Raw genomic sequence first — 13,388 nt, 5'->3', positions numbered from 1 at the left:
AGCGAGGCAGAAGTTGCTACAAAAATCACGATTTCGCTTCCGTATACTACTACACAATAGGAACGGATAAAGGAATGCTGGGCGATGCGTATGAACTTCCACTTATACGCATTTGGAAGTGTGTGTGCATGGAAATTGAGCCATTAAAATATTTAGGGTCAATGCTATCAGCTAATGGGGAACTGTGTTATGAAATTTCTTCACGAATTAGCGCAATCTGGATGAAGTGGCGTTCCACAGCTGGTGTTCTTTGTGATTGACGTATCAACGAACGTCTGAAATCTAAAATTTATCGCAATGTCATCCACCATATCGTCCTCTATGGTTCTGAGTGTTGACCAACTATAAAAGACAATGAACGGTGTCTTGCGTGACGTAAAACGCCCTCAACACATGCGCAATGAGTATATACGCTATAGATATGGGATCGAACCGATCGTAGATAAACTGCGAGAGAGGCGTCTTGGATGATATTGTCACGTAATTCGTGTAAACGAGAATTCACTTGCCAGAAATTGGTCTGTACATCGGAGTCGATGGTAAACAACGGTGGCCTGATACGCTGGATGGGGATTTGAGAGCCTCGCGACTGCATCCACATCAAGCCTATGATAGAGCAAAATGGTACACCTGATCACTACCAGCCGACTCCGCCTGTGAACGGGACAAAGGCTAAAGAAAAAGAAAAAGAAGTTCAGCAACTGTTGATTTTTACGTCTTTTCAGTGCAGCATTGGCGTTTGGCTTTTCAGAACACGGTTGATTTCCGATCTTTATTCTAAACAAAAAACAAAAAAATCGGAATGACTGCTCACAAAGTATCCGTTACTCTGGGTCCGTGGTCGAACTCATACTATGGATAATGCGGTAAATGAATTTCGTCTGCTTCCATGTTGAATGCGTTCAAGTTTATTCAAGACTGAGATTAGAAATCCTAGACCCAACGGGGCTAGACGGTTATACAAAAAGGATCGCCTTTACAGTGACGAACGCTGTGAGTTGAGATATACATGTATCGCCCTTTAGTATCTGAGACGGTTGACTTTTGTGGTACTCACATGTATGTGTTCTATATGTGATATGTAAAGTTGAAATAAATTCATGTGAGAAAAAGATTTACCTTCCAATTAATAATAATAACCGTTGGCGTAACAGTTCAATTGGATCAGGGCCTTGAAGTGTGTTAGAGCACTTCATCCAAGACCGTAGTGGTACACTACCGTACACTGTAGGAGGCAATGTGGTCAGCATTGCACTCGGCCGAGATTATTACCCTGATTTTACTGAGGTACTCATTCACAGCTGAGTCGACTGGTATCCGACGTAAAATTACGATCCAAATTCCACCGCCACCAGTGAGATTTGAACTGCGACCTTCCGTATAACAACCTTGTGCTCTAACCACTCGGCTATCTGGACATCTTCCATTGGCATATATAATACGTGTAAAGGGTTCCACGAACTACACATATTCACCCAATTTCATGATGATGGTCTTAGTCGTTTCCGGAAAAATTGGATTTCGCAGGCAGATCACAAATAGGTGCACGGATAGACAAACGGATCGAGTTTTTTAAAGATTTTACTTCCCACAAAATCTTAAAAAATTGTGGTAAAAATTGTACAATTTGTACAATATTAAACGCAAACTGTATGGATTAGGTCGCTAAGGGCAAATTCCTACCTGGATTGGACAACTAACTAAACTGACTAAATGTCGAATTTAATAATCCTGAGACCTGCAGCTTCCCTTACAGTAACGATAATATCGCTATTCTATATAATTAGGTTCCTATTCGATACAAAAGTTAGCCTTCCCCCAATGAATAGTGATGTTCACAGGTTGAATTTTAAAGGTCATTGAAAGAAATTCCGAACAAAATCATCGTCCATTAAGATGAGGGAGTAGGTTATCTTCTCAAGCAGGAAGCACTGACACTGGGTATAGTGTAAGTTGCCCCTAAAGTCAAACCGAGAAGCAATATGGAAGGCCGAATTGTGCTCCCAATGGAGGGATAAATTAAAGGGAATTTTGGCGAGAGATTCGTATAATACATATATATTGTTCAGGAAAAAGTCGCGAGTTTTCACGCTAAATATCGAAATATGTAGTAGCGAAGTACAATAGTGCAATACCTGATTAACTAAGTATAAATAATCAGAATACAGTTTTCGATATGCGCAAGGGAACTTGCGATGATGAACGACATTCTGAAACCCGGACCGCACAGAAGGAGCGACTTTAGCATCCAACAAGTTTTTTTTTTAATAGTGACTTATATTCAAAATTCATCATCACCAACAGCGCAACAACCGGTATCCCGTCTGGGCCTGGCTTAATAAGGAACTCCAGACATCCCGGTTTTGCGCCGAGGTCCACCAATTCTTCAAAATTATTCAAAATTGGAAGCTTTAATTCTAACCTAAGGCGAAGTTAGTTACCGTATTTCTATTTTTCATGGTGGCTGTTACATTTGTTTGGCCTACCTGACCTATGTAAATTTACTTTACTGTATATTTCATATACATACATAAATTTTGACATATTCTCAGTTACCAACCACTAACTTTATTTAAAAAAACACTCGCACTAAAAGCACAAGAATTTTATTTTTTATTTTACTTACTTAAAGACTACTATTTATGGGCTTATTCTAACTTAGGTTAGTTAAAACTACTTAAAACTACTATATACAATAACGCATCAAAGTTAGTTGTGCTTATCCTCTAGTGCCCCTTGGCCATGAATGTGGTGAATAAGAGAAAAGATGGAAGGTTTTAGGTTATTATTCACAATTTGGCAGGGCCTGAGAAATATGCGATATGGAGATCTTAGGTCCTACTTCTTTTGGTAGAGTTGTCGAATTAATGGATTTGGGTAGTCTTCCGTTTTCTCGAAAAACCTTTTCATCACATTGAGAACATATTCACGAAGTGGGGTCACTCTTGATCGTCGATATACTTCGGCACTTTTCCCGACCTTTCTAGTCTTCCAGTTATAAGATAGGCCGGTGCAATATCGCAGTATTCGGCATTTATTCATGGCAGGGTTGGAGCAGGTGATCAACGTAGGTGGTCCGTAACATATGATGGGTATTGTCGAGAATCAGTTTGGCTTTGGCACTAAAACCTATTTTCTTGCGAAGAAGGTAGTAGATCTTACTAACTACGTCACGTGCCTTATTCATAGTGCGCTCCAGGCCCGGATTAAATTTGAGAAATTCGTGAAATTTAACTCCCAAGTATTTGATCGTCTGTGAGTTGCTCACTGTTGTATTTCTGATTATAATTTTCAAGCGTTTAGCATTTTTATGGATACTTCCAGAGTTTGAGTATCTACATTGTCTCCTAAGAGTACACAATTCCGTTTTTGCTCCATTTATTCTAATTCCCCAATAGCGGGAGTATTTGTAGAGATGTACCAGATATTTTTCTGTTGCTTTGCCGAACTTGTTCTGGCGCGAAGATAAGGGTGTCATTGGCGTAGTGGAGAATGTTAGTGCCGGTCTCAGGAATGGGAATGTTAGCCGTGAAAATGTTATATAAGGTATGCCCTGAAATGGATCCTTGCGGTATTCTTCATGTTAATGGTAAGAGATCGGAAAATTCGTTTCCAACGTTGACATAGAACAGCCTATCTTCGAAAAAGCTGATTGCATTTCTGATAATCGGAATTGGGAAGTTGTTTTCGATTAGTTTCTATATGAGTCCGTTCAATCATATAGAATTAAAGGCCTTTTCTAGATAGAGTGCACAGGCTACAGCTGATTTATTGTTGACATTAAGTCTAGAACCGACAGTGTCGTGAAGGTAGCTTAATGCATGTTGCGTTCCGTCTTTATGACGGAAGCCGAAATGATGATTGGGAATGATATTTTTGAGATTAAAATAAAGGACAAGTTTACTTGTTTGTTTTGTTTGTTTGCAGGGAAATGGGTATGAAATTGTTTGGCCCGAAGGAGGTTCCTGTCTTTCGGGTCGCAACGATTTTTGCTACTTTCCAAGTTGATGGCGTGTTTGAACCGACAGTGCTGTTTAGTTTGAAGTTAAATTTCTTTTTGCCAATCCGCGTGGGCGTAATAAACCGCGTTTCTTTTTTTTTTGCTTTTTTGCCAGTGAATCTGTTTCTACTAACCGAAGGTGAGTGCTAAAGTTTTATTTCTGCTCTTACATTCAATCAAACCTTGAAGTAGAAATGTGTTTCTGTATTTTTTGGTGTGTTTTTTCCACTGGAAACAGGCATTTTTGCTAAGTTAAGGCTATGGAGGTTAGGGAATGTGAACCCCCGGACACGGGGAAAATAAATTTAGACCGGTCCGTCTCCTAAATTTCAACATCTCTTCAGGCACCTGTAGGGCCACAGTTCAAAAGCCCTACAGAAATTGGTGGTTACGTTCTAACCAGGAAAGAGAGAAGGGCTTCGAGGAGCTTGTTTTTGGAATTCAACCAGTCACGGCTCAATTCAAAGCTTTCCCTGAGATTGCCCATTCTCAGGACTTAAGTGCAACCTTTTCTCCAAAGGAGAAGCAAAATATAGCTCCTATGGAGCAAACGACCCCAGTGTACAAATACAATGAAAACACTCAAAGTAAAGGGTACACATTTTGTGTGGAGAGAAGCAACCCCATGACATACATAGACAAAATTAATGGTCAAGAAAGAATTGAGGTTTTCAAACCCCTCAATTTCTATAAGCTAACGAGGCGTCTTGATCTCGATGGCCAGGTAGTTATCATCAAGGAAAATGGGCCTACGAGGATAAAAGTTTATTGCAAGTCAGCGCCCTGTGCGAACCACCTGGCATCCGACAATCGCTTGACCACATTAGGGCTAAAAGCATACATTTCCTTGAGAGATACTCACAGATTTGAGATTATTAAAGGTAGCCCCAAGGATTTCTTACAAGAAGAAATGCTACAGGATATTAACTCGCCGATTAAAGTGACGAAAGTACAAAGGCTGAATTTCAGATCTAAGGAAAACAAAGATGTCTTCCTTCCATCTCGAACAGTCAAACTAACCTCCGTAGGGTCTGAGATCCCCAAACACATCTCAATTGGCAGCGTGAGGGTAAAGGTTCACCATTACTCGAACGGACCAAGACAATGTTTTGCTTGTGGTAGATTGGGCCATATTGCCACGAACTGTAAACCGAAACCGAATAGATGCTTAAAATGCAGTGGACCTAAAGATCAGTGTGATGGCAACTCTTGCGAAAAAAAAATGTGCTATATGCGGCAAAATAGATCATGACGGCAGGGACAGAAATTGCGACATCTGGGTCGAACATTTGAAGATCATTAACACGGCAGCAATAAAAAATATCTCCAGGGGGGAAGTAAAGAAGCAAAAGATTTTTATGATTCATTGGACTTCGATGTTGACTGTTACGTTGCCGTCCCTCCGCTGGAGAAAAGAGCAAGTCCGAACAACGGGATGAGGAACCCTCAAGATGAGTTCAACAGAATCATTAGAGGGAGTAAAAAATTCAGTTCTGCAGTCAAATCAAATTCACGCCCGAATACCAGGACACCCTTTCCCAAAGCTGACTATCAGGAACTACCTACGCCAAACCATCCTGTTTTCGAACTTACAACCTACACTGTGGTATCCGCGTATCAAAAAGTACTGTCGCACATTCTCAAACTCATGAACAGCATCTCCTCAAAGATACAAGATCTGCCTTTGGCAGAAGACATACAAAATATCAAAAAACTGACTGACAAACTCAGCATCACGAGCGAATTAACATTCGTAGAAATTGAAAATGGTTAACATCCTACAATATAATATTCAAAGTCTAGCTAACAATAAGTCTGAAATAGAATACTTTACTAATACTCACGGCTATGATATACAGGACAGGACATACAGGAAATTTTCACTTTTAACTTGTCCCATCATTCTCGTTACCTAAAAGGCTTAAACCTTATGTACAAATTCAGAGAGGATGGCTATGGAGGAGTTGCCTTTGCGTTTTGCAGAAGCATAAATGCAAGGCCAATAACCTATGATATCGAGATGGACATCATTATCGCTAAGACCCTGAACCTTAATCCAAACATCACTATTGCCTCCATATACATGCCCCCACATACACCCACGACAACTTTCAAAGTAGAACTTTACAAACTATTTCAATTTCTTAGCAATACTCCAAACACAATAATAACGGACGACTTAAATGCCAGGTCATTTATACTCGGGGATTTCATAGAGAATAGTATAGGGAGGCATTTCTCAAACACAATATGCAGATCAGACTTTAGACCTCTCAACAACGGTTCACTAACCTTGTGGACCCTCACTAATTCCAATACTATATCCTGGTCCTGGACCACACTGGCACAACCGATTTCTAAGAGCAGGCATAAACGAATAGCCATTCACAATAACACCATTGTAATTCAACAGAAATACAAAATAGGCCTCTTGCACCTAACAAATGCCTTGCAGTCCATCCCTCCCATGGAGAATTTGAACGGCTTAACATCGGAAATCCAAACTAAAATTAAAGAGTCGACATTCAAAATCCGTAAGGGCTCCACCCTCAAACCATGGTGGAACAGTGATCTGAAAACACTCTTTGTAGAAAAAAGGCTCTTAGAGCCATAGTATTGCCAATCAAAGGTACTTTATGTGCTTCTCTGTCACAAATAAGAAATGGATACAAGCAGTGAAGGCGGCCAAGAAAAAAGCCTGGGATGAGATTTGCGAAAAACTCAGTGCTGAAGAAGACACTAAATTATTCTGGAAAAGTATAAAAAATTTTGATAATTTTCAAGAGGAAGAAACCAACAACCGAAGTTGGGACTCTGAAAATGACCACAAATACCTAGTCTTTTTAAGCTCAAGCTACAACAACCCAACTCCAAACAATTTTACATCCCACTTACTGTCACCATAACTTCAAATACTCCTGAGGAATTCGCTCTGATTCTTAACAAACGGAAAAGAGCTCCGCACCGGGTAACGACCAAATTACATTCACGTATGTCCAGTGGCCAAACCTGTCTGACAAATCTGCTCTGTTCACCTTCATTAATGAAACTTGGCTAAACTTTGGCCCTCCACAGTGGTCTGTTATTAAGATAGTGCCCATACCCAAAATAAACAAAGACCTGTCAGACTTTAAAAACAAAACAGACCCATATCCCTGATTAATGTTTTCGCCAAAATCCTCAACACACTTCAAAAATAGACTAAATCATTTCATTCAAGAGCAGAAAATTCTCCCTCCCAACAACCATGCTGGTAGAGTGGATTATCTACTGTGACATGTCTAAACGACATCCTTCTCTTAATCTCTATAGCCAAAGCAAACAAACCTCAGGAACAAGCGGTGGTTCTTGGTGTATCCAAAGCATATGAAAGTGTAGATTTAAAAACCCTAGAATCTAAAATGATCTCACATAAAATACCAGCAGAAATCATTATCTGAATCTCAAGGCTCCTGGCTAATGGGAAATTAGTCCTAGGTGATGCGAAGGTGGAAATTAGCAATAGTATACCCCAAGGATGTGTCTTGAGCCCTACACTATTCAACATTTACCCTTCATAACCCAGTCGACCCCAACATAGAAATCTACCAATATGCTGACGATTTTTTCATATTAGCCACTGACAAAATAATTTCGGAAACGGAAGCCTCCACTAAAGCCCAACCAATAGCACTCATCACAGAATGTATGAATCTAAATCTAAATGTATATCGGGACAAATCAAAATTCATTACTCTAAAAAGAAACAGCAGCTCACTACACCCCTTGAAACTGGGCAATGTGAGCATGCAGCAAATCAAAAAGATAACCTTCCTATGCAAGACAATAAGCTCATCTTTAATACTAAAAGATCAAACAATTGACAACATCACTAAGGCTAAAAAAGCTGCTGGAGTCATCAATTTATCTATTGGGCATTCTTGGGGCCTTCCTCCTGAAAAGAGTATCAAATTATTCAGAGTGCTAATACGACCCATCATAGATTACTTCGCCGCGACATCTGTAATAGCACCCAAATATCTAAACAACAAAATCACGGCAATAGCTGCCACAATCCTAAAAAGATGCCTAGGGCTTACAACAACGGCTCCTCACCTATCCATCGTTGCTCTGATAAACAAACCACCGCCTCATCTCAGAATAACGATTTTAGCAACTAAGGAGTTATAAAGGCTTCATGCGAATCGACCTCATGTCTTTCGAAATATCCAAAAGAGTGCAGATGCTAAAAATGCATCTGTCAGAGGAGGCGATGTAAGCATCGCAATGGTCAATGACCCATCAACTCCGTAGACCACCTGCTTGCAGAGTACCTACATAAACACCTAGAAATTATCATTTTTCTTGAACAAGCAGAAAGAAAACTTTAGCACTAAAAAAAGCCTAGGTAAAAGCCTACAAGTCAGATAATATGCAAAAGGAATTTTACTTCTTACTACTCAATCACTTTAACATAATGAAAATTTACAAATCAATATAAGGCCCAGTAACTCATGTTTTTCGTAGTCATGCTGGCAACATAGACTACAGTCTAGCCAACCGTGTCACGGAGTCATCGCAGGTGGTATCGGGTGTCATACATCGTTCGCCTGCGGGGACACTGTGGGACAAAATAAAAAAACACGCCACAAGTCGATGGAAAATAGGCTAGGTTATTAATGCAGTTATTATATTAAAAACTGCTAGAAGAAATTTTAAGGAGAAAATGGGTAAATTTTTAATGATGAAATTAGTAATCTAGTTAGGTCCGGCTGACTTTTTACTGTTTGATGAGATTGTAGGTCAAGGTGGTGAGTTGTGGAAGACTTAGAGAATGATGTGAATTCACTGGTTTGACTGCGGTGTTCGTAGCCGAAAAAATCATTTACTTATTGGAATGCTTGAAAAGGACTTTTTAATTATCGCTTCAATAGTCGCAGTTAAGGCCGGATCGTTTCGAGGCGAAGTGCTATTGAGCTGAGCCTCAAATGATTCCACAAGAATATGCGCTTTTATAGAGTCACAGCAAAACAAGAATGAAGTTTCGGAGCTGTCAACCTATTTATATTCTGAAACATATTAGGCTCGGGTTTTATGTCTGCTAATTTCCGGGTTAATTCTTTTTTATGGAAATTCAACACCATTTGCCGAATGATTGTACTTAAGCAATTAATCCGGGAAAGCAATGGTTTTTAATGCATTGAGTTTATTTTCATATTTGTGAAAAGTCCGCTTGAGGTTAGTGCGCCACATTTGTCGGACTTTCGTGTGTATCATGTGTGTCGGTGGCCACAATTATTGCTTCGTAGATTTCTCTGACAAGTTTCTGGTTACAACGAGTTTTTTCAAGTTCAGATTAGGCACTAAATTTGACTTGAATTTGTTACAGTCTGTCTGAGGACATGTCCGGTGATGTTTTATATAAATTCACCTGGGAACTTTGTTTGGTTTCGTCAGACAGTGGCAGAAGTTTGTAGGTTCTCAATGGCGACCTCCCCAAAAACATAGTCTTTTCGGACTAGCATTGCCGTGCCTGAATTGTTATCGTTCCGAAGAAGTCTGCCTTCAGAGTGTCGAATAACAATTGGGCGATGGCACGTTGGGTGTGAGAGATCAGGGACGCGGAGTTGGATGTCATAATACTTACTTCTATAACTTAAGGATAAGTTTTATCGCAGCTGCTCATTGCTGGGCGCAGAAGCGAGAGCTTAAACCAATCTCGGAAATCGTTGTTTAGTTGCTTGACGTTTGCTTGATTCGCTGCCTTGGGAAAAGATTTCTTAGCAGCTTGCGCATTTGACACGCCTGGGCTGGTCAAATTCTGTGAAAGTCGAGTAACTGTTTGCTTGACTGAAGTTTCAGTTGCTTTCCGGGTTTTGGCAGTACCACGTCTGGCTAATATCTCTTTATTAGCTGGACACCCATGATAGCTTGCAGGTGCCCAGTTTGGCCGCAGTTGCAACAGTTCGGAACTTCCGTCGTGGCTCTTCAGAATTCCCCACGCGGATGGCTCTTTGCGCTCTTACGCATCGGCGCACTATCGGTCAATTTTAGGCGATATGCCCGAAGTTTTGGCAGTTGTAACACTGCACTTCCTCCACTGGTTTCACCTTTTTGAAGGTAATCTTTAGATGAAGGATGTACTTCACCATGAAAACTTCACTTAGTTGAAGGGACATATTTTTGCTCCTCATCGACGACATCAAGGCACATCTTTTCTGCTTCGGGTTCCTGCTTTGGCTCACTTGCGGGCACCTCCCCCTTGGACGGGCTGACGACGTCGCTGTTTGACGTAGCTTGTGCACTGGACGACAGTCAGCTGGTACTTCTGCTGGGTTGGTCAGGGCAGTAGTGTGCTTTCCCATACTCATAGCGGGAAAACTGTGGCCAGCATAGATTGCAGGGATTTCACTGTGTACCTAAGATCGTTTTCGTCAGGAACCCGGTTTGAGTACGCTGATTATCTTTTTCTGTGGGACATCGTCATACTTAGCTCGCATTTCGTCGAGGTTACTGGCCTTTGTTTGTTGCTGTTTTTCGAAGTCATTATCATCGTATAACATGGGTAACTCTGGTCCCACGTACTCCTTACCTAAAATTGCTAAAATTTTTAAAAAACATTTTGTTAGTTTGTGAAAGAAACGGCAACTTAATTTTGAAAGTTTTTTGGCACAGAGTGCCCAAAGCTTTGTTGATGAATCACAACGTCCGGCAACACTCTGGCGGGAATTCAGATCTCTTCTTCTCAAAACTGTCCGTTGATAGTGGCGATAAGAATTTTTCCTGGCTAGGCACGGGTGCAGGTTGGTGGCCGTCCACTTTCTTTTAGCCTGAAAAAAAAGCATCTGCTCTGCACGGCGTCAGATACAGAGCGATCATCAAATAATCAGGGAATCTGGTTGTGTACCTTTCGGGTTGGGATGAGGTAGATAAGTGGTATTGGTGTGTTGATGTCACCAAGACCATTTTCTCGTGTGCATTTCTTCATTGTATCCCAGCGGGAAACGGATACATCCGAAAGATTGATCTTGAATGCATCTACTTATTTCCTCCTCATTTCCTAGGAGAGCAAACCCGGATTTATTGCCAAGAATATTGCGCATGTTTGCTTCCACCAAGATTCCTATAGAAGAATCTGAAGCTTCATTCCCTCAGTGATTTCCTTAAGATCCATTAATCCGAAAGGAAGCTCTGCTTTGATTCCTGGGATACGGAAAGCTATAAACAGTTGTGCAATGTCTGTTGTTATGACAGATGCTGCCACGTACTCGCAACAAACTCGCAGCCATGTGCAAACGTGTGGGCGCATACCAATGCACTGCATCACATACACCAGCCCTTATGTGGGGAATTTTGCTTTCGCAGTTCTCGTCGCGGTCGAAGGTGTGCAAGACTTTCCCGTCTATGTCAAATTTCAAAGAATTTGCTCTAAGTTGAATTTCCTATGTATAGTCTTCTTGCTAGGCCGATTAGAATCGGGGCGTCGACCCAGAACAGATGTAGCAACAACACGGCTTTCGGAAATAGCGGAACAAGAGGTTCAGCCTGGACGGCTCCTCGGATACCCACTTTAGTATTGTAAGGTAGACTGACTTCATGCCGAATGACTAACTACTTGGATGCTATTCACTACCATTGCATTTTGCAAGTATTTGTTGTATAATTTAGAGTTTAAAAGAGGTGAGATCTTTCCTCGAATGAATAAGTCAGAAACCGAAAGCTACGAATTTTAGATGTAAACGCTTTTATGGATCTACTATGTGAGAAGTTTCGAGTGTAAGATGGTTCCATCTCTACAAGTTCTCATAGTGTTGAGTATTTACGACTGAAAAGAGGCAAAGTTGGCCTACTACCACTTGGTAATTATTGGGCTTCCTAGTAAAACAACACATACCAGGTATTTCTTATTGAAGCTTCAAAGCGCGGCAATTTAAGTGCAATATAGCCATTAGGTCAATGAGGATAATTCGATGTATTTTATAATCGTTGTTTTCATTGTAATTGAATGCTATTCTATTTGGATCCTCAATCTTAATCGAGCCTGTTGTGAGTGTTCATTTTCTCGTCTGGTGTCTTGATCTTTGAGAATTGTAGCAGCTCTGAAAGTAGATACGTTGGCTTGAAAATTCGTAATTCATACACCATGTTGTTTAGATGTTTCGGCAGCCCTTGAAAGTGAAGCTCAAACTTCAATCGAGCGTCTCGCTTTTGTGATGTTCAGCAGCCCTTGGAACAGAAGCTCTGATCCGTTCAAACTTATTCTCGTGGCTCAGCAACTGCTGGAATAGAGACTCTGATTCGTTCTGTTTCCAGTCGCTAGTCTCGTTCTCCAGATATTCCAGAGCTTTACCGCCTGGCAGTGGCCCTGCATGTCTGGTTAATCTCCTAACGTTCAATTTTTTTAGTGGCACTTTCAATAACTTACAGAATTTTATGTCTGATCATTGTGGCGTCAGTTAGGGGTAAATGACAACAACGTGTATAGCGTCAAAATATTTTCCATTAAAAGCCATATATACCAATTTGCATAGCAGTCGGTTGAATGGTATAGAATTTGATCTGTAATAGCGCCAACTAGTGGCGAGTTAAGTCAACTTATATCACGGGAAAACGTTATTCACTAAAAAATGCAAATACATAGGTTTTGCAAGTCAAATTCAGAATTTTCCAAGCCAATTCAGAATCTCCCAAACTAATTTCAGAACTTTTAAAACTTTGTTTTCTGCAGCCTTTGTTTCGTTCACAAGCGGGGTCGGCTCGTAGTGATCGGTTTCGCCCCTTTGTTTTATCAAAAGCCTGATCTGGATGCAATCGCAGAACTTTCAAATACCCATCTAGCGTATCAAGCCACCATTATTTCGGCCGGCATTTCGGTTAAAAATTCAGTTTTATGTATAGTTATAGTTTGACAAAGCCGGCTTGATTCACGGTTATTTCCACGATTTCGTGAATGCGGTTGTCAAGAATCTGTTCAAAAATGTTCATGATATTGGAAAGTAACAGGATCGGACGGTAATTTGGACATTCTGCTGAAATGCCTTTCCATTTCCATATTGGAACAGTGGTACTTTCTTTCCAGTCAGATAGTGTTCTACCTTCCTCAGTATCTCGATTAAAGAATTCACTGAGCTACAGTGTTGGGTCCCAGCTCTTCGCTTACCAGAGCTCAGATGCGATGTCGTCAGGTCCTGCTGCTTTCACCGATTTTATTCGTTTTGTTGCTTCCTCGACGATCGTTAAGCAAAATACTGTTCTTGTCATTACGGCAACAGAAGTGTTCGATATCCTCTGTGCATTTATGTCGAGTTTTGGCAAGTTGATACAGATTTTCCTGGCAATTCCGAGTGCCCGGTTTATCGTAAATATTTTTGTAATGAACCGCTCGGTTCCTAGCGATAACTTTCTTTGC

General features: G+C 40.7%; 1 protein-coding gene across 1 annotated transcript in view; it reads right to left on the bottom strand.

Moving 5' to 3' along the window:
• Positions 1-10,413: 10,413 nt before the first annotated feature.
• Positions 10,414-13,388, bottom strand: part of LOC119652111 (bromodomain-containing protein DDB_G0280777-like) — a 123,518-nt gene continuing 120,543 nt past the window's right edge. Inside the window, exon 4 of the mRNA XM_038056051.1 lies at positions 10,414-10,580. Within this exon, the coding sequence (XP_037911979.1) occupies positions 10,414-10,580 (167 nt within the window). The remainder of the gene's footprint in view (positions 10,581-13,388) is intronic.

This window comes from Hermetia illucens, chromosome 3 (genome assembly GCF_905115235.1).
Source record: "Hermetia illucens chromosome 3, iHerIll2.2.curated.20191125, whole genome shotgun sequence".
Lineage (NCBI taxonomy): Eukaryota > Metazoa > Arthropoda > Insecta > Diptera > Stratiomyidae > Hermetia > Hermetia illucens.
The sequence above is the reverse complement of the archived record's forward strand: the minus strand, read 5'-3'. Positions and strand labels throughout refer to the sequence as shown.